General features: G+C 45.9%; 1 protein-coding gene, 1 long non-coding RNA gene and 1 pseudogene across 7 annotated transcripts in view; 1 reads left to right on the top strand and 2 right to left on the bottom strand.

Moving 5' to 3' along the window:
- KDM2B (lysine demethylase 2B) overlaps positions 1-2,001 on the bottom strand; it is a 122,395-nt gene extending 120,394 nt beyond the window's left edge. For 2 of the 5 annotated variants that reach the window (XM_089894454.1, XM_089894462.1), the window contains exon 1: positions 1,972-2,001. In XM_089894454.1, coding sequence (XP_089750580.1) covers positions 1,972-1,986 — 15 coding nt within the window. In that variant the 5' untranslated portion in view covers positions 1,987-2,001. Of the gene's footprint in view, positions 1-1,039; positions 1,346-1,971 lie in introns of those variants that run through there. The other 3 variants (XM_089894463.1, XM_089894456.1, XM_022598074.3) reach the window with 3 other exon arrangements.
- Positions 930-22,741, top strand: LOC111186959 (uncharacterized). 2 transcript variants are annotated; one of them, XR_016387477.1, is made up of 4 exons: positions 930-2,277; positions 13,248-13,329; positions 15,264-15,619; positions 17,767-22,741. It is a non-coding gene; the product is annotated as an uncharacterized LOC111186959 (long non-coding RNA). The 2 variants fall into 2 exon arrangements; XR_002648018.3 differs by having other exon boundaries at positions 15,264-22,741.
- LOC149747545 (U6 spliceosomal RNA) lies at positions 13,241-13,341 on the bottom strand (annotated as a pseudogene).
- Positions 22,742-24,952: the final 2,211 nt, after the last annotated feature.

Here is a 24,952-nt window from a genome sequence, read left to right as displayed (position 1 = left end):
CCCGGGACATTACTGGGGGAAGTGGGGGTCGCCTCTCACCCTGGGCCCAGCTCGAACAGGTGCAGGAGCCGCGCGCCCCCTGCACCCCACCACTGCGACCGGAGCAACTTTACGCAAAAGCCAAAGATGCTGAAAATGGGCATAATGAGAGGGGCCAGCGCCCCCAGGGTCAAGCTGCGCCCTAAACAGGGCACTCCCCTCCTGCATCTCTGGAGGCCATGCAAGGGATATCTGGGGGAGTCTCCCTTGCCCCCCACCCCCGAGAGGTGTTAGGTTTTGCCCACTCGGCCGGGAGCCTGGTTATGTAACCCGCGAGGGGGGCTCGGCGCACGGGCTGGCGGGGCATTTGTAGGCCCCGGGAGGAGCCGCCGCAGCGCCCGGCTCGGCGCTAACAGCAGCCCTGGCGGCCACAGCGGCAGAGCCGGGAAGCCGGAACCGGGGGCCGGCGGCATTTCTAAGACTGGAGCCGCCCCCGAGCTACGGGGGAAGCTGGAAAGCTGAAATGGAAGGGCTGAGACCCCAGCCGCCCCCGCCGACCGACCGCCAGTGCAAGAAGAAGAGATGGGAGGGGGGGTTCGGGGCTTGGGAGGGGGAGAGGCAGACGGCCCGCCACAAAGCTCCCATCGGAGACCCCAAAACGCACCAGCAGCTGTCTCATCTCCCCACAAGCGCGCGCGCACACTCACTTCCTAAGGAGAATCCCCCGCCACTCCCCGCATCCCCTGCCTCCTCCCTCCACCGCCGAGCGCCCAGCCCCGCAGCCCCCCAGATTCCGGGCGAACCCCGAGCCCGCTGAGCCCCCCCTCCACGCCTTTCCCCGCTACCACCTCCCCACTTAAGTGTCTGAGACTCTGAGCCTCACAAGGGACTGGAGGAGTAAGCTGCTTGCTTCCTTTTGCATGCAATTTATTATATTTTTTTTCCGGTCCTCTTGCAAAATACAGAAAAGGAAAGAAAAGGCAGCAAGAAACAACAACAAAAAAAATAGATCTATCATATACCAGATACAGATTTGGAAAAAAAAAAAAAAGCTACACACCAATCTTCTTCCAGAGTCTTTCTCTGCCTCCATTTTTTTAGGAGAGTTCACCAATTAATTGTCAACACTCCTGCCCCCTGCATTTTGGCGGAGGGGGGAAGGAGGGAAGACCAAAGAAAACAAACCAAAAAATAAATAAATAAAGCTAGCCAGAGCCGAGATCTACAAAGTTTTGCACCAACACTTAAGCAGATCCGTTTGCAAAGTCCTAGGAAACCATTTTCAGCAGTTGTGGGGGGAGGCGTCGACGTCATAATCCCCGGAACGTAAACATTGTTGCCGATCGCGCTCCGAGCCCGCGGCCCGGCTGGGGGGGGGCACTCGGCCCGGGATGGGGGTGGGCGGGGGCGGTGGCCTGAGGAGGTGTGGGGCGGGGAGGGCGCCCGGGAGGCACCGGGCGCCGTTAGCGCCCTGGCATCGCTGTTTTGTTGTTGGGTCACGAGTGCGCCTCTGCACGCAGGCGCCGCCGCCGCCCGGGAGTTGTGTGCAGAGCTGACTTTTGGAAGGGCTGAGTTGCAGGCGGCGGGCGCATCCCGGAGATGGCGGGGCAGGGAGGAAGGGAAGGAGGGAGGGGGTGGGGAGGGAGGTGCAGATTTGCACGGCTGGCCTCAGCGGGAGGCGCGGAAATGCAAGCCGAGCATGCTGGAGTGAAAGCCCCCGGGGCCTGGCACCCCCCAAAAACGACCTCCCACCTCAATCCCTGCCCCCATTGCCCACGGCCCCCACGGGCTACCCCTCTTCCTCTTCCTTCACTCACCCCACCTCGTTACCTACGTGGCCGACCCAAATTCAAAACATTTTGTGTATATATAAATTTTTTTCTTTTCTACTACGTCTTTTTTTGGGGGGATCCTCTCTAGATCCCCATAAGCGGACCTGCCATACGGAGGAGGCATTTGGGGACTCAGGAAGAAATTAGCGCAGCTCCATACCTGTACGGACTGCATAGCTTTTAAACTCCTGGACTCAAAGATAAGGATCCACATACACACAGGTACAGGAAATACAGCCAGACCAAAGCCTTTTCAGACCCGAGCTGACCGGAAGACGTTGCCTTTCATTCATTCACTCTGCCCGCGTCTGTGGAGTCCTTTACTAGGCGACAAGCCCTGGAAGAGAAGTTGGACATTTTTTAAAGGTCCCTGCGCTCGCCAAGCGGAGGAAATAGATGCTCAGGAGTGAACTACCGAGAGAATCGGATCGGGCGCCTCCTAACGCAGCTGGCAAACATGCGAAGGGTAAGCCCTTATTGGCGGTTTACAGGAGAAATGTCGGTGGAAAGGTGCAAGGCGCTGGGATGGGGCGCGGGGAACTTTGGGCACCCCTTGATTAAGCCTACAGCGCTTCTTGGCGGAGGTATGGGCACCCTCTATACAAATATGGAGTATCATTAGATCTCAGTATGCTGTCACACATACCTCATTCACTGTGACCACCCCCAAAACTGGAATCCTAAACGTGTTATCCTGTAAGTCCATCATGAACAACAGTCAGGTCGACTTTGGTTGTGAGAAAAGCTGGCCCTAAACATTCTTCCAGCCCAACTAGGCCTGATCTTGGAGGTAAAGATCACGATGAGATGACATGGCACCAGGGCTACAGTAAAAGAGCCTTATACCTGCTCATAACAGGCTTTGCAAACAAACTTCCCATACTTTTAATTTTACTTCTCTCATGAACCCTATGGGATAGTTGGAGAAAATCATTTTGCAGATGGGAAACTGAGGCTCAGAGAAGTTTTGAATCTGGTTGACTGCTTTACCCTCATATCCTCCCCGTGTCAACACAGTGATCAGACAGATAAGTGGAGAGGAAGTGGCTTCCCCATCAGAGATCAGATGTGAGCCGTCAGCGTAAGAGACAGCTTCCCCCTCACTCACCTTGAAGTTTCCTGTCCTATCTTTCTGTGTTTTTTTCCACCCACCCTCCAAAGACTACTCGTTGAAGTCTTGTTTTAATCCAAGTCCACTAGCTGGCGAACTTCAAAATTTTTTTCCAAACTGAAATCGCCCACCTTGGCTTAATGGGCGTGAGAGGGGTTTTGCCTTCAGCCTCTGTCAAGAACCAGGGACCGTTGTATTTGCTTCTCTCTTTTGCAAGAACCCTTTAAGGGAAATAGTTTTGTTATTCTTCATTTTGCAGATAAGGAAACTGTAACTCAGAAAGGGAAAGCCAATCCCCCAAGATCACACAGCTTATATAAATGGGGCTGCTGGGGCTCAGACTGGACCCTGGCTCTGCCATCACATCCTTGTTTTGGATATTGACCATCTTCACTGCTCCCACATAATGAGATAAACATGTTCAAAGGAGGGTGCAGTGGGCTGGAAGGTCATGAATTAAGTGCAGTAAAGCAAAACTGTGAAATAAAACACTTGGTCTTAATTCTCCTTTCCTCCCAAAGACCCTACTGTCTCCCCATGTGGTCTCATGGTGTCCCCAAAAGCTGGTATCAGGAAAAGACCCAATGGCAGACACCTTAGTGTAAAAACAGTTAAGTCCATATATCACCCCGATGGGAAGTTCCTGGCCTGTCAGAGTGGGAAGGGGTTGAGTAGTCACCTAATTTAATCCCCTCCCTCTACAAACGGCCAGGAAACCACAGACCAGAGAGAAGAATGGGCCAGCCGGGGGTTTGTTCCCCTTTGACGCCCCCAGAATGCCTACCCTGCCGCCCGCTACTAAGTGGTCACTCAATAAATGTTGGGCCCTTGATGGATCACCTTCCCAGCGATATTTGCATTTTCTCTTTATCAGTAATTGGCAGATGAAAGGCTTTGTCCTCCTGTTGAAAGAATCCCAGGCATTTGCTCAAAGTGGGGGGAGGAGGTTATGTTGGGCCGAAGGGGGAAGGGCCAAGACCCTTGAGCTCCTTCCTTGGCTAATTGTCCCCGAGGAGTGGACTGTAGGTGAGAGAGCAGAGGGAAGCTTAAGGTGATTCCCCAGGAGAGGGTTGTTTGTTTGTTTGCCTTTTCTTGCAGGAAAAAAAAGACCAGGCCAGTTGTATTTGAAGCATAATAATAATGACTTCCTGGAGCCTCTTGCTCATTCTTACAAAAGGCCCAGTCAGATCCTGGCTGTATTGGCCCCATTCATTCATTTCTTCATTCATCAAAGGTTGATTGAGCAGCTCTGTGCTCTAAAGACAGAAGGTAGAAAAGCCAGCTCCGATTGTAGACTTACTCCAGGCTGGGCAAGGGGTGGGCCGCCAGCTTCCCAAGCAAGTTAGGAAGGGCTGATACTCTATGGAACTCTTAGAATCCAGCATTTTCACACTGTTAGAAACTGAAGCTGTCATATTCATGTATAATTATAATAGCTGCTGATTTTTGAGAGCTAACTATGTCTTTGAGCAAAGCCTCTCACATTTGCTATCTCTGAATACTCGTCAAAGTTCTATGAGGGAGGGTCTGTAATTGCCCACTTTTACAGCTGAGGCTCACAGAGAGGTCAAGTAACCTGCCCACATTTTAGGGCTGTGAAATAGCAAAGACAGGATTTGAACCCAGGGCTTGTAGGAATCCAGAGCCCACAGGCTTCTCACTATAACTCCCTGCAGGGCTGCCCCAGAGAACATACAGATGGAAATGTTCTATGTCTGTGCTGTCTAATATAGGAGCTTCTAGACGCATGTGACTGTTGAGCGCTTGAAATGTGGCTAGTGGGATAAAGGAACTGAATGTTGAATTTTATTTAATTTTAATTAATAAATAACTATATGTAGCTAGTGTCTATCTTACTGGACACTAGTCCAGTGCAACCTTAGAGTGTTCTCCAGAGTTCATCTCGGGGGAAGGAGGCCAGGAATATCTGCAAAGGTTTTCTAGAAGGAGCCATCTGGTACAATGTGAATGTTTGGAGTGTTAGCCCTTAAACCACCCATTCTGAGTGCCTGCAAGAGCATGGCACTGTAGGCACCTGGGGATGCCAGTCGGATATAAAATTGTCCCACCTACCCAGATCTGACAAATAAACTTCTCAGGGACAGATAATTGGTGATGGGGCAGGAAGCCTTAGAAATGGATAACTACTTCCTGATATATATCCTATTGTCAGACTCAAACCCAAAGATGCAATTCACTGTAGCCCTGTTTCCAACAGGAAAAGATTGAAAACGATCTAAAAGTTGGGGAACTGATTAAATAATCTTGGACCATTTATCTGCCCAATGAAATGCTATCAAATCATTAAGAAGAATAAGGTAGCTCTATATATACTGATGTAAAATGATTTCATGATATCCTTAAATTAAAACAAGGTGCAGAATGATACTAAATTGTGATGACCACTTATGTAAACCAAAGGGGATATATCTATATCTACTTTTTTTTTTTATATGCACAGAAAATTTTCTTTGGAAAGAAATACAATTTTTGAATGGGGAAAAGAACTGGGAAAAGAGAAGAAAACTTTTTCTTTGGTACAGTGTGAAACTTTTACCATGTATATGCATTAGTGTTGCCTGATTTTGAACCTTATAGATTTAATTTCATTTTATATGTTGCAGTACCTTTTGAATTTTATACTATATAGATGTATTACCTACTCAAAATTGAATTTCATTTTATTTGTGCTTTTTGAGCCTATGATTTTCAAAATCAGGCCAATCTAAACCAAATAAATATTATTTAGTTATAAATACATAAGTGGTAAAGCATAAATAAAAGCAAAGCAGTGATTAACACAAAATACAGGAAAAAACTCAACTCTGGGGCAGGGAATATGAACAGTGAAAGGTAATGGTGATTTTCTGTTTCTTAATCTAGATGGTGGACAGCTGAGTGTAATTCTTTAAGAGTACATAAATATTTTATAAATTCGATTGTATTTATGAAATGTTCCACTATTTAAAAATTGTTTTTAAATTGCTTTCTTTCTCTCCCACCCCCAGTTTCTCCTCTCCACACTCCCATCCCCAGAAAACTTAGCAAGTCTCTTGGGTACCCTCCTAGAAATGGTTTATGCTCTTACAAACATCTACATGTATCTTCTTTCATTGTGTCACACAAATATACACTGTCCTTCCCCTTCCTTTTTCACTTAATGTGATCTGTAGAACTGCCTCATTCTAAAATATTTAAGGATGAGGTAAATCTGAATGTTGTGATACAGAAAAATTCAAGATTGGTTAAGAATCAAAATAAGTCACAGAATAACATGTATGTAATGATCCCATTTATGTTAAACCAAACTATATATAGGTAACGTATAGATATGCAAAAGAGAAAAAAGAAAGAAAGGGAGAGAGAAAGAGGAAGGCTTGAATAGAATAGCAAACCATTGTTTGATCACTTCTGAGGAGAGGAGAAAATTTTGAGGGGGTTATATAGTCTATACTTATATATTACTTGCATTTTTAACAACCATTATGCCCTTTTAAATTTATCAAATATTTCAAACGTAAAGAAATGCATAGAAAATAAATATATATATAGCAAGGATTTGTGTATCCAGCACCTACCTTTTCCAAACCTTAGAGTTTTGCCATATTTTGTGTTATTTTTGCAATTCAATAAGTACTCTGGGACAACAGACCACACACTATTACAGTTAAAGTGGTTGTAGTTCCCAGAGACTTTTGTTTGTTTTGGTTTTTGTTTTGCTCCTCAGTCCTTGTGGATTGAAGTATCTGAGTAAGAAAGAGCAGAATTACACATGGCCTTAGTGTCGGCCTTTGGTCATTTGGGGAAGACAGGTTTATGTCTAGAGTTTTGCATATTCTAATATCTCCCTTCCTGCGTGAGAACTGGAAGGAATCTTGGAAATAACAGGTGAGTTAACCAAGGGGTTAACGCCAGGAAGAGAGTCATAAAAGTTCAAAGATACTTTCAAAACTTGCATCTTTGGATTGATGGACAAGTGTATTAACCAATGGAACTCAAAATGCAAGCATTACTTCATCATGCTAAGTTATCATTGGTTGGCAATCCCAGAGGGCTGGACAGCCGGGCTGGCAGTTAACCCTTTCAGGGACGATCATGCCCTGTGCATTCACTTCATTTTGAAAGATGAAGCAGGGACAGATGAAAAGCCTAGAAAGTTCCCCAAACCTTCAAGTGCCACCTTCGGTTCTCACGCCAGAAGAAAGAGTTTCGCCCTGCAAAGAAACACCCGGGAACAAATTTCCTGGAGAAAAGTTTTGAACTTTTAAAATGCAGAATCAGCTGACGTTGCTTAGTAAGAGGAGAGGGGAGGAGAGAGAAGTTTGATTCACTTTTTGTGCTGTCAGAACGGAGACCAATGCTGGAGATGATTCCATTAATCTTACAGAGCGATCAGTCATTGAGAGGATTGAATTGCATTTCCTGCCCGAAGATATAGAGACAGATGACCTTTGCAGCAGCCCTCAGACCCCCCAGTTCACAGCTGGAGAGAGGATGTGTCAGCATTAACTTTCCGTCTCACCCTGCCCTTTGTTCAAAATTCAAACCCTTTGTGTTCAGGCTGCTGCAAGGGTTTTTATAGTTATTGATGCTGCTGGTTTTGTTTTTTGTTTTTTAACCTCCCACGTCTTGTAACTTCTGAGAAACAAACTCTATTTGGCAGAAGGTAACATCTGGAGGTGCCCCAGAGAGGGAACCAGAATAGACATGGGGCAATATTAAGAGAGGCCATTGAGGCTTTTGGTTTTCATTATTGCCCCTTCCTAGGCTCCCTGAATGTTGCAGGCTGAACTGGATGGAGCCAGAAATCCAGCAAAACTAATAATAATGCTTCATGTTTACATGGTTCTATTACAAAAAAGCTTTTACATGCATTACCTCATGTAAAAAAACTGCTAGAACAGAAGTATTTACATAAAGGAACATTCTAAATTCCCAAATGTGGGACTTCCCCGGTGGTCCAGTGGCCAAGACTCCATGCTCCCAAGGCAGAGGGGCCTGGGTTCCGTCCCTGGTCAGGGAACTAGATCCCGAATGCTGCAACTAAGAGTTTGCATGTCGCAACTAAGATCCCCACACACAGCAGCAAAGATCCTGCGTGCCGCAACCAAGACCAGGCGCAGCCAAATAAATAAAATAAATTCCCAGATGTAATGAGCTACATGACCTTGGACCAAGGGCCCAAAGTGAGCCTCAGTTATCCCACCTGTAAAATGGGGGTCATGATATCAAATGTATAAGAGATAATATGACAATTGAATGAGCCAAAGTTCTGCAACAGGGTGGTCAGTAAATGGTGTGTCTTCATTAAAATGAAGGCGACCACCTGGACTTCGTAACCCTAACTAGTTGGGGAATCAAAATTTGGTTTTCAGGACTTCCCTGGTGGTCCAATAGTTAAGACTCCGCACTGCCTACGCAGGAGGCACGGGTTTGATCCCTGGTCAGGGAACTAAGATTCCACCTGCCACAACTAAGACCTGGCGCAGCCAAATAAATAAATAATAAATATTTTTTAAAAAAGAAAGAGTGGACTTCCCCGGTGGTGCAATGGTTAAGAATCCACCTGCCAATGCAGGGGACACAGTTCAAGCCCTGGTCCAGGAAGATCCCACATGCCGTGGAGCAACTAAGCCCGTGTGCCACAACTACTGAAGCCCGCGTGCCTAGAGCCCGGGCTCTGCAACAAGAGAAGCCACCGCAGTGAGAAGCCTGCGTGCGCACCGCAACGAAGAGTAGCCCCCGCTCGCCGCAAACAGAGAAAGCCCACGCGCAGCAACGGAGACCCAACACAGCCAAAATTTAATTAATTAATTAATTTTTAAAATAAAAGAAAGAAATTTAGTTTTCAGGAATTCCCTGGCGTTCCAGTGGTTAGGACTCTGCCCTTCCACTGCAGGGGTCACAGGTTCGATCCCTGGTCCCAGGAACTAAGATACCACAAGCCACGTGGCAAGGCCAAAAAAAGAAGAAATTTAGTTTTCCCCCCAAGAGGAAGGCTGCCTGAGATGAGTGCAACAGCCCTGCTTTTCTCTCCAATATTCTTTGTCTCCCCAACAGGTCTCCTTCAAAGTCTGAACACGCCGAACTATTTTGAGTTCTTTGAATAAACCTGCTTTCTCTCCTCCAGACCTTGGCCTATGCTCTCTCCACTCAGAGCACTCTCTCCTGCCAGTCCTCCTCCTCATATTTAGAATAGAATAATATAATAGCTCTTATTTATCCTCCTGGCGTCATCCGAGATGGCTTCTCTTTGCTGGCCCCTCATAATGCTTATCACATTATTTCATTGTTGCTTATGCTCTCACCAGACAGTGAGCCCTAGGAGGGCAAGGACCCCGTCTCTCTCATTCATTGATGTATCTTCACGGTAGCACAGTGCCAGCACCTACTCTAAAAGTGTCTAATGGAAGTCCAGCACCCCTAATTTTCCTACGCTAGTCCCCAAATTCCTCCCCTTCAGAAAGCTTGGAATAAAAGTACTGAGATTTTCTCTTTTCCTAGCGATCCATTGTATAACACCCTTTGCAGATGCCTTTTTAACCCTTCTCGAAATGACAGTCAGTAATTCACCAATTATTTATTAAGTGCCTCCTAGATTCATACACAGAGCAGACTTCCTAGGAAACCCTCTTCTTCACCCCGCAACACCTATCTATGGCTGAGAGCAGCCCTTTTATCCCGGTGAGGCTAGGATGTTCTGAAATGAGATGGACCGTTGGCTCTTATTCCCAGCCTGAAGAGAGAAATTTTGCCCATTGCAAATTGAGAGCAGGTAAGTTTGCCCAGTTCACCTTAGCACAAAACCGTTTCTCATCCAGAGCACTTCTCACAATTATAATAAAATGCTCATGTATTAATAGTCTACTGTCTGTCTGTTTCACTGAAAGGAGAAGTCTCTGAGACTTGGTCTCGCTCACCCCTTATCCTCAACCCCTAGGGACGGGCTCATAAAATATACTCAACAAACATCTGTTGAATGAATGAGTCCTACAAACTCCAAAATATGTCTGTTTTCAGCTTGATAAACTAAACCTTAAAGTGTACCTCTTTGAAGAAGATGCAAGTGTTCTAAGAGGCCCTCGTGAAGTGCAACAGACAAGGTGGTGGCCTGGGGGAGGCAATGCTCTACGCTTTTCTAGCTCCAAAGCCCAGGCTCTCCACTCTATTCCAGACTGCCTCCCGGGTTCAGGGTTCATGAGATCTGCTGGGCAGAAACCGAGCCGCTGGGCCACCAGGGGGCAGGGGACCAGCTGTCAACGCTGGCAGCTGAGGCCTGCAAACACGCATCCCACCCCAGACCCCAGACCCTCGGGGTGTGGGAGGCCCCTCAAGCTGGTAATGCTGGATGGGGTGGGGGAGGCCCTATTTGCATGTGAGTGTGGCTTTCGGTGGGGTCGGGTAGCACTCTGTCACTAGCCACTTTCTAAATCTCTCAGCTTGATGGCCTGGAGGCTGGAGAACTAGGGCAGAAGCGGGTGGGGTGCAGAGCCAGCTCTGGGGGCAGGGCAAGGACTGGTGGGCCTCTGGGTCACCAACAGCCCCAAAATGAACTAGGCGGCCTTCATCTTCTGCTCCTGATCTCTAAAATCGATTCGTCAGCCTGAGCCTCGACTCCAGTCTCAACATTAGCATGTCCCACAAGCAACCGCGCGCTTAATGTCTGCCCCCAGCAAAGCATAGACACCTGAATACTGCTTTGTGAGTCCTCCACTCACCTGGGTTAACTTACCAGCCTTCCAGATCTTCAACTCTTGGAACTGGAACAAAGTTTGATGCTCCTTTTGTTTCCAACGCGAGGCACTCAGTAGGTGCACAGCAAAAAGTGCATGATGGGTTCCTGTGTTTTTCCAGAGTTCAGACTTAGCCTGTGAGCTGTGTGCCTTTGGGGAAAGTGACTTCACCTCTCTGAATCTCATTTTTATGATGGGAAAAATAATAGATTGTTGGGGGGATGAAATGAGATCATGGAACCACCAGCCATAACACTCCACATTTCCTTTTTCTGCTTCCATTTGCTCTGTAGCACTGATCACCATCTATCATATATTTTATTTATTTTGTTTAGTTTTTTTCTCCTCCCACTAGGATGTCAACTCTGCAAGGCAGGGATTTTATTCTGTTTTGTTTGCCTCTGTACCCCCAGCCTCTCAAACAGAGCTTGGCATGTTGTAAGTCTTCAGTAAATATTTGTTGAATAAATGAATGGATGGATATAAAGTGATTAGTACCCAATAAGTGCCCCATAACGGTAGCTATCGTTAGTTTACCATCCTGATTAAGAACTCAGTCTCTGGAATCTAATTGAAAGCATCGTAATTAGGACAGGGGAAGTTTAACATTGTGATAGGAAGTTAGGCATTCTGGCTGAGAAATCTGTCTGCACCATTTACTAGCTGTGTGATCTAGAACAAGTAACGTCACCTTACTAAGGCTCAGTTTCCTCATCTGTAAAATGGAGGTAATAATACTACCTCCCTGGTAGGATGTGAGGATAGAATGAGATGGTAAATGCAAAGCACTTAGTAGAGTGCCTGGCACATAATAAGTGCTCAATAAACAATGGTCATCATCACTCATTACAGTAACACTCAGACTAGGGGTAACTTCTGAGCCAATTAAACAGTTTTAAGTGCTTAGCTCTAAGCACTTAAAATAGGTAAGGGTCCAGCAAGCTCAATTAATGTTTGTTAAACTTTATCCATGAGTTCCTCAAGGAACAGGATTTTGTTTACATTGTCATGATCTTGGCCCCCGGTAGATGCTAATTAATGTTAAAACATGTTGGAAAAATTACACACTGAGCTCGATGAGTGAGAACATAGAATAGCTATTAGAATAATAATATCAATTGCCTGCTATGTGCCAGGCATGGTGTTGGGTGCTAGAGATACGGCAACGAGCTGAAACAAACATGGTGGTCACAACTTTCAGGCTAGTGAAACTTAGCAGAGGGGAGACTTTGTACCAACAGTTGCACAGATAGAATATTGCAACGGATCAGTGAATCACAGCAGAGAAGTATATGAGGCTACGAGATATATAATATGGGTGGGGTGAGGAGAGGGTTGACCCAGGCTGGGATTGAGGAGGAAATCAAGGAGCTGTTCCAAGGAAGTGAGGCACAGAGCTGAGCTCTGAGGAGTTAGGCTGAGTGTGGGGGAAGCGTTCTCAGCAGAAAAGATAGCAGATGCAAAGGCCTCATGATGGGGGAGCACATACAGTAAAGGAACTGAAAAAAGGCCCCTATGACCCAAATGTAGTGAGCTGTTGGTGGGGGTTAGGGATGAAATAAACTGGAAAAATAAGTAGGAACTTTAAGAACTAATTGGGCAGTATCTGATAAAGCTGAAGGAACATGCAGCCTATGATCCTGCAGTTCTGTGCTAGGAACCTTCTAGAGAAACAGACACAAGTGCACCAGGAAGCATGAACAAGGATGGTAGCCCCAGCTGCATCGTATGCAATCTTAGAAAACTTGGAACAACTCAAACGTTCATCGACAGGGGAGTGGACACGTTACAGATACGTCTTTCTTGGGTTCCTCAGAAAGCGGAGTCTGAATCAAAAGTTTGCAGTACTACCTTATTGGGAAGTGCAGTCCAAGGAAACAAGAGTACAGAAGAGGGGGAGTGAGGCAGGGAAAGAGGGTGAGTGAATGAGAGTACCGAGAAGAGGCCATATTTACTATGGTAACTTAGGACAGTTCTGGGGAGAGGAAGAAGGGAGAAGAATTATCTACTAGCTCCTGATCAAAGGTTTGCCCCATGGGGTGTAAACTTCCTTATTCTTCAGCATTACCCACATGTGAGCACCTAGGCAGTCACTCAGTGTCACACAGGGAAGCCCAGATGGAGGCCATTTGGTCAGAGCCCACGCAGAATCGGTCAACATAGTAATTAATGGTTAAGATGAAACAAGTGGCCAAAGGAAATCACCTGAGAGGGGAGGCGGAAAGGCTCTGAAGAAGCCTGTGACAGGTACCTTGTAAGGTGGAATACTGTGTGGCAGTGAAAAAGAATGACCTAGAGCTCCTTGTGTCTACAAGATGACTCTGACCAAAACATGTTGAACTGGAAGGCAAGTTGCAGAAGTAGGCACACAGTAAAGTTTATATAAAGTTGAAAAACAGGCCAAAGTAAACAGTGTATATAGAAAAGCAATGTCACAGTAAAGGATAAATCCAAAACTGAGGATAGTAGTTACTTCTGGGGAGTGAGTTGGAGGAGACTGGGATGGGGCGATGGAGAATTTCAATGAGAAATGCTGGTAATGTTAGGGTTTTTCTTGTTACTATTGTTCTTTTTCTTTTTTTTTTTTTTTAGTGGAACCCTTCACAGATATGCATGTCATCCTTGTGTAGTGGCCATGCCAACCTTTGTATTGTTCCAACTTTAGTAGACTGAGGTGAGCACTTTGTTTTTTAATTGTGGCAAAATACGTATAACATAGGATTTATCATTTAACCATTTTTAAGTGTACAGTTCAGTAACATTAAGTACATTCACACTGTTGTGCAACTGTCACCACCATCCAACTCTAGAACTTTTTCATTATCCTTGTCTTAGTTAGCTTGGGCCAGTATAACAAAATTCCATAGACTGAGTGGCGTAAACAACAGACATTTATTTCTCACAGTTCTGGAGGCTGGGAAGTCCACGGTCAAGGTGCCAGCAGATTCATTTCCCAGTGAGGACTCAATTCTAGGTTTGTAGGCAGCTGCCTTCTCCCTGTGTGCTCGTGGAGCCTTTCCTCGGTATGTGTGTGGAAAGGGACCTTTCTCTCTCTCTCCCTCTTATAAGGGCACTAATCCCATCATAAGGATCCTGCTCTCACGACCTAATCTAAGCCTAATCACCTTCCAAACATTCTATCACGCTGGGGGTTAGGGCTTCAACATAAGAGTTTTGGGAGGGGCTTCCCTGGTGGTACAGTGATTAGGAATCCGCCTGCCAGTGCAGGGGACATGGGTTTGAGCCCTGGTCTGGGAGGATCCCACATGCCGCGGAGGAACTAAGCCCGTGCATCACAACTACTGAGACTGCGCTCTAGAGCCCACAAGCTACAACTACTGAGACCGCGTGCCTAGAGCCTGTGCTCCACAACAAGAGAGGCCACCACAACGAGAAGCCCGCACACTGCAACGAGGAGTATCCCCGCTCGCCGCAACTAGAGAAAGCCCGCGTGCAGCAATGAAAACCCAATGCAGCCATAAATAAATAAATTCATTTAAAAGAAAGTGTTTCAGGGCTTCCCTGGTGGCGCAGTGGTTGGGAGTCCGCCTGCTGATGCAGGGGACGCGGGTTCGTGCCCCAGTCCGGGAAGATCCCACATGCTGCGGAGCGGCTGGGCCCGTGGGCCATGGCCGCTGAGCCTGCGCGTCCGGAGCCTATGCTCCACAACAGGAGAGGCCACAGCGGTGAGAGGCCCGCGTACCGCAAAAAAAAAAAAAAAAAAAAAAAAAAAAAGTGTTTCAGAAGGAAGTAAACATTCAGCCCAAACAATCCCAAACAGAAACTCTACACCTAATGAGTAAATAACTCTCCCCAAATCCCCATCCACCCAGCCTCTGGAAGCTACCATTCTGTTTTCCATTTCTATGAACTTGACTACTCTGGGTACCTCACATAAGTGGAATCACAACATATTTGTCCTTTTGTGACTGGCTTATTTCACTGAGCACAATGTCTTCAAGTTTCATCCATATTGTGGCATGTGTCAGAATTTCCTTCTTTTTTAAGACTGAATACTATTCCATGGTATGTATATAGCACATTGTTTTTCCATTCATCCACTGATGGACATTTGGATTGTTTCTACCTTTTGGCTATTGTGAATAATGCTGCTGTGAAAGTGGTAAAGTTTTGTTTCTTAAATTGATAACAATAATATATTATTATTTTAAACCGTATATATATTTCCTATTTTTTTTAAGCTTACAACTGCATAGTATTCTTCTTCATTTTTATACTTGCTCACAGTGGCACAATCTTTATTACTTTGCATGCCAGTAACTCCAAAAAGTAATTTCACAACTTCATTTTACCATGCCAAACTCCATATTAGCCATTTCTTATCAAAACAATTGGTACATTATTAAAGTTATCTTTGTAAATATTCAAACGAACTGATCATTAACTGTAAGACCCCAATAAAAGACAATGAGCAAATAGTGAATTTTTAAATTATTATTAAAAACGAAGGGAAGGACTCTGGTGATGGTGGCATAACAGTGGGAATGTACTTGATGACTCAGAACTGTACACTTTAAAATGGTTAAAATGGTAAATTTTATGTTATGTATATTTTACCACTATTTTTTTTTTTTAACCACTTTTTAGGCTCCAGACGCGCAGGCTCAGTGCATGGCTTACGGGCCCAGCCGCCCCACGGGATGTGGGATCTTCCCGGACCAGGGCACGAACCCGTGTCCCCTGCATCGGCAGGCGGACTCCCAACCACTGCGCCACCAGGGAAGCCCTTTACCACTATCTTTTTAAAAAAAGAAGAATGGAAGGAGGGAAGGAAAGTGTCAGATCAGGCAAAGTCTTGTGACTATAGTGAGGATTTGTTTTGTTCCTGGTTTTTGGCCACAGTGCATGGCTTGCAGGATCTTCCCCGACCAGGGGTTGAACCCAGGCCACCGCAGTGAGAGCCTGGAATCCTAACTACTAGGTCACCAGGGGAATCCCTTATGGTGAGTATTTGAATCTTTAACAATTTCTGTGCATTGCCTGAATTTTTATAAGAATAGATTATATAGAAGTCCAGGCAAGGAGTTACACCAAGGAAGGAGACCAAATCCTTCACTGATGGCTGGAAAAGTCAGGCCAAATGGGAGGGTGGGTAGCCTGTCAGAGGCTCCCAGCTCACTGCCAGCAGCACCAGGGTTAGGACTGAGCTGCTGCCCTCTTGCCGGAGGTATGAATGAAGGAACAACTGCCAGTAGGGGATCAGCAGTAATCAGACAACAGGCATTGATTGAGCACGTGCTACAGGCAAGATCCTTCCTGGGTGCCCAGGGGATGGACAGGCAGGTGAATGAGGGGTGAGTCTACCTGACCTTCAAAAAGCTAGTTCCCAGGTGAGAAGATAAGACTGGGAAAGGTATCTGCCAGTACAAGGTGATAAGGGCCCCCTCTGCACTCTGAACACACCCATGTTATAGGCTTATCTTTGTGTGTTAGAGTTATTTATTTACAGGCCATTTTAGCAGGCAGACTGGGGACTCCTTGAGGGCATTCATTGATTCAGACATTTATTTAACTACTGTGTACCCAGGCACTAATTTGGGGCAGGTGGTATACAGTAGAGGCTTATTATAAATGTACATTGCCTAGCATTCAGTAGGCACTCAAATGCTCCTAGAATTGAATAAATCATGCATGAATAAGTAACTTGCACCAGCCCTGGCACACAGTAGGTGTTCAATAAATGTTGAATTGCATAAAGGAAAGACTAGCACAGGGCCTGGCACACAGGAAGTACCCTCCTGCCCTTCTCATCTGCCTCCATCCTGAGCCTGAATCCTGGACACTGAAGCCCTGAGACCAAATTGGACATCCAGACCATCATCATCATCCATCCATCCATTCAAAACACATTTATCAAGGATACTGTGTACCAGTCACTGGGGATACAGCAGCGACCAAGGCAAGGAAGGGTTTTTCTCTCTCATTTGCTCACATTCTAATGGAAGAGAACGACAATAAATAAATTAAATAAGTAAATAAATAAGACAATAAGTAAACAAATTAAAAACAACAACAACAAAACAGTAGCATTAAGTGCTTATGTTGACATTAAGTATACTTAGGTGATATGAGAGACAGCAGGGAGTGCTGGGTGCGATGGATTAATGTGGGAAAGACCTCTCTGAGAAGTCTCTTTAGACTTGAGCTAAAGTCTAAAAGGGAGGAAGTGGCCAGCCATGTGAAGATCTGGGGGAAACGCAATCAGGCAGAGGGAACAGCATGTGCAGAGACACCTTGAGACAAGAGTAGACTTGGCTGTGGGAAGAACTGTGAGAAGCAAGTAAGCTAAAAGGGGTGGGATGGGGCAGAGCACGGTGCTGGAGCAATAGGAAGGCACTAGGTCAGATGAAGCTTTCTCGTACCTTTTCTCAAGGGTAGGGAGCTTGGGTTTTATTCTAACTCAGATGCAAAGCTATTGGAGGGCTTTAAGCAGTCGTGGTAGGCTGAATAATGACCCATGAAGACATCCACGTCCTAATCCCTGGAACCTGCGAATACATTACCGCGGACAGCAGAAGGGGCTTTGCAGATGTGATCAAGAATCTTGAGGGACTTCCCGTGGTGGTACAGTGGTTAAGAATCCACGTTTCCACTGCAGAGGGCACAGGTTCAGTCCCTCATTGGGCAGCTAAGATCCTGCATGGCGTGTAGCAAAGTGGGGGGAGCTTGAGATGGAGAGATTATCCTGAATTGTCCTGATGAGCCTAATGTAAACACGAGGGTCCTTTTAAGAAGTAGACAGGAGGGCTCAAGAGAGGAGATATGACAACAAAAGCAGAGAGTGGACTAGTACGCTTTGAAGAAGGAGGAAGGGGTCACAAGGCAAGGAGTACAGAAGCTGAAAAAGGCAAGGAAATGGACTTCTCCTCAGAGCTTCCAGAAGGAACCAGCCCTGTCATCACCTTAATCTTAGCTCCTTATGATTCATTTTGGACGTCTGGCTTCCAGAAGTGTAGGAGAATACACTTGTACTGTTTTTAAGTCACCAAATTTGTGTAGTTTGTTACAGCAGCAGTGGGAAAATAATACAACCAGAGAACGGACAGGGTCAGATTTGTTTTAGAAAGATTTTTTTTGGTTGCTGTTACAGAATGGCTTTAGAAGCAGAGACGTCAGGGAGCAGGTTACTGCAGACCTCTCGGCGAGCGATGATGGTGGCCTGGATAAGATGGAAGAGGTGATGCTGACAAGAAGAGCTCAGATTTTAAGAAAATGTGAAGGGCTACAGTCGACTGGGTTTCCTGATGGATTAGATGTGGTGGAGAAAGGGCACAGCGAAGGGAAGCAAAGACTCAGGGATGACTCCTACGGTGATCAGAGCCCCAATTTCCTCACCTTCTCCAGGGCCTCTGGAGAGAACCGCAGAACCACATTGCACTTGACAAGCTGTTCCTGGGATGCTGGGCATTTTTATGTGATTAGGCTAGAATAGTTCTTTGGGAATAAATGCCCTCGGTCTAAAAGGCTTTTACAAACTAGGGCAGGAGATTAAAGGCGGCCAGGCTGAGGAGAAATTCCAAGGTCAGGAGACAGCTGGGCATGGAGACTTTTAATCTAAACCTTAAATGTTTTTATTTTTCACTCCCTGAACCCAGGGTGTCACTTTAAATACGTATTTGGCAACATCTGCTGTTCTATTTTTCTTTTTAATTATACAAAGAGTGATCCTGGAAACAGCTCAACCCCAGGCCGGGGAGGTAAAAACATTTGGCAGCAGTTGGATGCAGAGACACCAACTAAAAATCTAGTGGACTGAAGTCCTTTTGAAGGAGCGGAGAGACTACCCTGAACTTGGTGTGGTGAGCCCTGACTCAGGGTTTCTAAAAGGAGAATGACAGTCACCAGCTTAGAACAGAAAGAGGACAGATGGGCACGTCTGCAAGATAAAAATATCACTAGCACCAGCATTGCTCCAGTACCTTGAGTTTATTCCCAGGCCTCTGTCCTCTTCTTCCCTTTCATCCTCTGAGCAGAAAACAGCTAACTAGATGATTCATTCACATTTACAGGGTACCGCCTACTATGTGGCAGGCACCAGGTTCAACTGTTTCTCCGTGTTGTCTTGTTTTATGCAGTCAGCTATTCTGTGAGTAGATACTCATAGATATCATTATCCCCATTTTCTAGATGGGGCATCTGAGGCTTAGAGAGATTAAATACAACTCTAGCTCCCCAGTGTTGGGCCTGGGCTTGTTTGCCCTCAAATCCATTCCTTGCCCTTCCTCTGTTTAGCTCTGTATCACAGGAAGGCCAACCTCTGCAGGCTGCCAAATCAACTGACTTCCTGTATAGATTGACCAATGGGAGTCAGTGATAGGAGCCTGGTGGGCGGGAGGAAGGGAGAAGCCTGGGTATTTCTCCCTCTCTCTGCCTCAGGTAATATTTCCAGTAGCAGCTACATTTCCTATGTCTCCACCTCCCACCAGACAGGCCCCCTGTGGGTCCACCTTCTGTCTGGTGACCTCAATCCTTCCTGGGTACCAGAAACACCACCTCCTCCCTTGGTCCCTCCAATCCCAGGGGTGGTACTGGCCTTCCTGCTGTCGCTAATCTGTAGGTTCTTCACCCTCCCTCCCCTGTTTGAGTGCTTCCATGGTTCTTCCATTACCTAGGAAGCAATTCTTTGCATAAATTCCCCTATTCTAGTATCTGTTTTTCCTGGTTGGATTCTCACTGATTTTCTGCCTTTCGTGAATACTCACAGAGTAGTCAATTCATCAGGTTCGGAATGAAACAATTCCCTCTCCTTGAGCACAGCACATCCCACAAAAAGGAAAATAGTAACCACCATTTATTGAGCATTGTTCTCAGTGCCAGACAAATGTTCTTTTGTGGAACACTCATAGCAGCCCTTTCTGCCAAACCCCATTAATTACTATTCCCATTTGACAGGTGGGGCTCACAGAGGTTGGGTTGCTTGCCCAAAGTGGTACAGTTATAAACTGACAAAGCTGGGATTCGAGGAGCTCCCAGCTCCAAAAATCTGCTTGTCTTTTTCTAATCTCTGCTGACATCTTGAACACACTTGCAACTCCCTGATAAACCTATTAGAACTCAAGTCCCTTGGCTGACTGAAGATCCCACCTCAACTTACTCTAGGGTAAGTATATGAGCTTCCTAGGGCTGCTATAACAAAGTACCACAAACTGGGTGGCCAAGAACACCAGAAATTTATTGTCTCATGCTTTGGGAGACCAGAAGTCTGAAATCAAGGTATCAGCAGGGCTGTGGTCCCTCTGAAGGCTCCATGGAAAGTTCTGACCCAGGCCTTTCTCCCAGCTTCTGGAAGCCTCAGGCACTCCTTGGCTTGTGGATGGCCATCTTCTCCCTGTGTCTCTTCATATCATCTTCTCTCTGGGCCTGCCTGTGTGTCCAAATCTCCCCTTTTTATAAGCACACTAGTCACATTGGATTAGGGCTCACTGTAATGAACTAATTTTAACTTGGTTACCTCTCTAAAGACCCTGTTTCCAAATAAGACCGCGCTCCAAGGTACTGGGGGGGACACAATTTAACTAATAACAGTCCTTCTTGACCCAGGTGCTCAGTCTCTACAGTGTGACCTAGTTGGTCCTATTTTTTTTTTTTCTTGGCGGCTCTGCGCAGCTTGCGGGATCTTAGTTCCCTGACCAGGGCTTGAACCCAGGCCCACGGCAGTGAAAGCGCAAAGCCCTAACCACTGGACTGCCAGGGAATTTCCGGACCTGTTTTTCTAATGGAGGATGCTAGATTTCCAGGAAAACCCCACCCCTTTAAGAGATACAATGATTCCCAAGTCATGTATGTATTCCAAAATGTATCCCAACATTTTACCCCAAAATATAGAGAGAGATGTAAAGTACCTAGTATAGCCAAACCAATTTGAAAAAGGAGGACAAAGTTGAAAGACTTAACCTACTTGACTTCAACACATTTTAAAGCTAGAGTAATCAAGAAAGTATATATTGGCATATTAGCAAATAGAGCAATGGAATAGAATAGAGAATCCAGAAACAGACCCTCACGTATTGTCACTTGATTTTTGACAGAATGATTCATGCATTTCAGTGGGGAAATTTTACTCCACTCAAAAATCAGTTTGAGATGGATCGTAAACATAAACATACAAGAAAAACTCTAAAGCTTTATACTTTTTAAAACTTTTTAAAAATTATTAATTCATTTATTTGGCTGTGCTGGGTCTTAGTTGCAGCATGCATGCATGTGGGATCTAGGGCATGCAGGATCTAGTTCCCCGACTAGGGATTGATCCCGGGCCCCCTGCATTGGGAGTGCAGAGTCTTAACTGCTGGACCACCAGGGAGGTCCCTCTAAAGCTTTTTAAAAATCTACATTTAAAAATTTTAAAACATAGGTGAATATCTCCCTGACCTTGGGGTTGGCAAAGATTTCTTAGCCAGGACAGAAAAAGCACTAACCATAAAAGGCATGAGCACAAACGCACAGTCCCAGCAACGGCTTCTGACCAGGGAGAAGAGTGAGCCCTAAAAGCCCAGGGCCTGGGGAGCAGGGAGGCAGGGCAGGAGTTCCCCTGGACATGGTCTCTGAGCTTCAGGCACAGAGAATCATTTTGAAATCAACACAAACCCTAATTCTGAATCTTGTAACCAGTTCCCTGCTTCCATCACCCCATTCTTTGACTCTGAAAGCCCCTGGATCACTTACTAATGCTGCCTTCCAGATGTCCTGTGGAGGTAGCACCAGGGCTGGGCAGCAGAGGGATTTCACACATTCTGTGTGACACATAGAAGGAGTCACAGGGAGGCCTGTACCAGCTCCATAGAAGGAGAACTTTTGAACTCTTAGAAATAACTGGTACAGAAGGAGGGCACTTCCCATCACCAGAGGTATACAAGCACTGGTCTATAAAGGCACGAGCTCAAGAAATGATGGCTCTGGACTTCCCTGGTGGCACAGTGGTTAAGAATCCGCCTGCCAATGCAGGGGACACGGGTTCGAGCCCTGGTCCGCGAAGATCCCACATGCCACAGAGCAACTAAGCCCGTGCACCACAACTACTGAGCCTGTGCTCTAGAGCCCGCGAGCCACAACTACTTGAGCCCACGCACCACATCTACTGAAGCCCCCGTGCTCCACAACAAGAGAAGCCACCACAGTGAGAAGTCCGCGCATTGCAACGAAGAGTAGCCCCCGCTCGCCACAACTAGAGAAAGCCCACGCGCAGCAACGAAGACCCAACACAGGCAAAAATAATAAATAAATATAAATAAATGAGACGATGGCTCTTTTATTATTATTAATTTAGGGGTTTCAAACCTAGAGCAATCAGAGGGTAAGGCAGAGATGGGGGAAGGAAATAGAGGCAAGCAACCATGATGGGCTCTGACAGAATGCTCTCTTTTCAAACTGAAAGTGGGGAATTCTTTGAGGCCATTTTGGGCAGGAACAGGCAAGGGATTTCCTCTTCAGCTGGGCATCAGATTTACCCCTCCTAAAATCTGCCTCGGGAAGGTGACGGGGTGTCCAGACTCTGGGTGTCCAGGGTCCATGAATAGGTATTTGTAATGTCTTTATTTTTGCTAAGGGTATTGGTTGCTCAGAGAGGTTAAGTAGTTTGCCCAAGGTCACACTGCAACTGAGTGGCCAAGGGAACAGCCAACCTTAACCACTGCAGAAGACTAAAAGTACTTAAAAACTAAAGCTCATCTAGTTTGGTGCTTCTCAAACTTTACCCAAAAAACTTGCTAAAGCTAAACTGTTTTGGTGGGTTTTAGTAACTTGCATTTAAAAAAATACCTCTGGAGATTCTGATGCAGGGGTAGGAGTGACTTTGGTGGTAGTTGAGCCCCAGACTCTGGAGACCCACCAACTGGGTTTAATGTCCTGTACTACTACTTACTGGCTCTTTGTGCATTTTTCTCATCTGCAAAATGGTGATATACACCTGAAGCTAACACAATATTGTAAATCGAATACACTTCAATTTTTTCAAATGGTGATATTAATACAACAGGTTGTTGTAAGGAATTCTCGAGTTCAATATAATATATTCAATACAATAAAATAATAATAAACAACAAAATAATTTAACATATTTAATACAAGACAATATAGATATATTAACATAACAATGTATTTAATAAATGTATCAATTATTCTATTGTATTAATATATTTTATATATTTATTTATAATAAGTATATAAATTATTTACTAATAAAGAACTTGGAATAGTGCCTGTCATTCATAAGTACTACTTAAGTGCTAAATCTTTTTTTTACCCCATGTGATAGGGAGCTTGCTACCTCCCAAGGCAGCTCCTGCCATCTTTGGTCAGCCCCAGGCTGTGCCCACTGGCCACAGTGGTGAAGCAGTTTGCAGCAGTCCCTTCAGCTGGATCTCTATACCCTCATACACAGAGTTGATTGAAAAATTCTATTTGGCTTTTTCAAACACAAACCCCAAAAGGCTGAGAGCACACACCCTCTAGCCACTAAGGGGACCCATACATGGTGCTTGGAGGCACTGCTGGGATGGGTAGCTGGGGTTCCAAGGCTCATTCTCCACTGGTTTGTTTGGTGTTCTTTGGGAAGGTGCTTTCTCTCTGGGGCCTCAGTTTCTGTTAAGTAGGGGCTAGGAATGGGGTAGGTGTATCTCACGGCCCCGACTAGCTCTAACAATAGTGGGGAAAAGTTATTAACCACTGGCCCTTCAGGGCTCTAGGACCCTAGAGCAGGAAACAGGAATTGCCCAGATGCTCACCCCTCTCCCAAGCCACCAACCCAAGTCTTGATAGTATTTTTGTTTTTCTTTTCTTTTGCTCTGTGCACATGGTAGGACTCAAACCGCACAGAATTAGGAGTGGGAGGGGCATGATGTAGGATCTTGAGAAAGGAAACCTGGCCCCATCCCCACCCCAAAGCCCCCTGCTGAGCTGCCACTCCCACTCTTTTGTTCCTCCTTAATCAGCAAATCTTTCCTCCCAGCTTCCAGGCTCTTCCCCTCCAGACCTGCTAGCCTCCCTCAGGCCCCATGGGCCCTCAAAACGTTGTGTGTACCCAATTCTGAGTTGGGGGGCTCTTAGAACCAAGGACATTTCATTATCTTTTTCATTGAACCTGTTCCTATTGGGAATCTCCGGTGCGCCATATCCTGTGAGAGGCCCTGGGTGATAAGGAAGTAATTTAAACAGAGGGGAACTTTGCTCTCAGACACTCATCTCCTGGGGGAGCCGGGGTCGGGGCGGGGGGAGGAGAGTACAGACAAACAGGTCAGTACATAAATTAAGTGATTTCAGATACTGTAGTGATCAGAACTATAAGGGAAATAAAACAGGGCGAGGGGACAGAACATGAAACGGGGGCAACTTTAAACAGAGAAGGAAGGTCTCTCTTTGGAGGTGATATTTGAGCTGAGACACAGATGGTAAGTGAAAGAGGTAACAAGTACAAAGGCCACCAAAGAAACAAGCCCAATGGGGTGAGATTTAAAATTCCAAGTTTCCCGGTCTCATAAAAACAAAGGTCTCTGGGAGAATCCCAGAGACTTTTGGGAGGAGGGGGCCTTCAGTTTTAGCCCATAATGTGGGTGAGTGGATGGGGCGCCCTCTAGTGGTGACAAGAGTTAAATTTCACATAGCTGACCTGGAATGCCGCATGCTTGTGACTTGACTCTGGGCTAATTATGAGTTTCACTCATTCCTTTCTCTCCCGCACTTATTCATTCAACAGATATTTACCGAGCAGTGTGCCAAGCAATAACTCTAGATGCTGGGGGTAGAGTTGTGAAACCGACAGTGAAGGTCCCTGCCCTCCTGGAGTCGATACCCTAGGGAACAGTTCTTAGCTCACTACTCTACCCCCACTGCCCCTCTGCCCTCCAGTATTCTGCAGCTTAACTGGCCTCCTAAGATCCAACGGGCAGATATCGTTGCTTCAGCGTCTTTGCATCTGCTGTTCCCTTCCACCCCTGGAAAGCAGGTCCCTGCTTCTTTGCACTGCTAGGTTCGGGTCTCAGCTCAAAAGTGACCAAGTCAGAAAGATGTGAACTTATTTTGTTTGTTGTTTGCCTGTTCTCTTCACTAAAATATAAGATTCCATGAAAGTTACCATTTTCTTGGAATCCCTCAGCCTAGCGTTTGATAGGTGCGCAGTAAACTTACTGAATGGGTTTATGATCCTGCACCCCGGCTTGTTTCAGAAGATAGTGAACTGTAAGTGAATGAGTTGGACAAAACAGACCAAAAAAATCCCTGCCCTAAAACAACAACAACAACAAAACACCTTGTCCAGAACATTTTCAATTAAAATTGCAGCC

This window comes from Delphinapterus leucas, chromosome 14 (assembly GCF_059928025.1).
Source record: "Delphinapterus leucas isolate spDelLeu-1000000601 "Yukka" chromosome 14, BTC_Dleu_Yukka2, whole genome shotgun sequence".
Lineage (NCBI taxonomy): Eukaryota > Metazoa > Chordata > Mammalia > Artiodactyla > Monodontidae > Delphinapterus > Delphinapterus leucas.
Note: the sequence above shows the minus strand (reverse complement) of the source record. Positions and strands in the feature narration are given on the sequence as shown.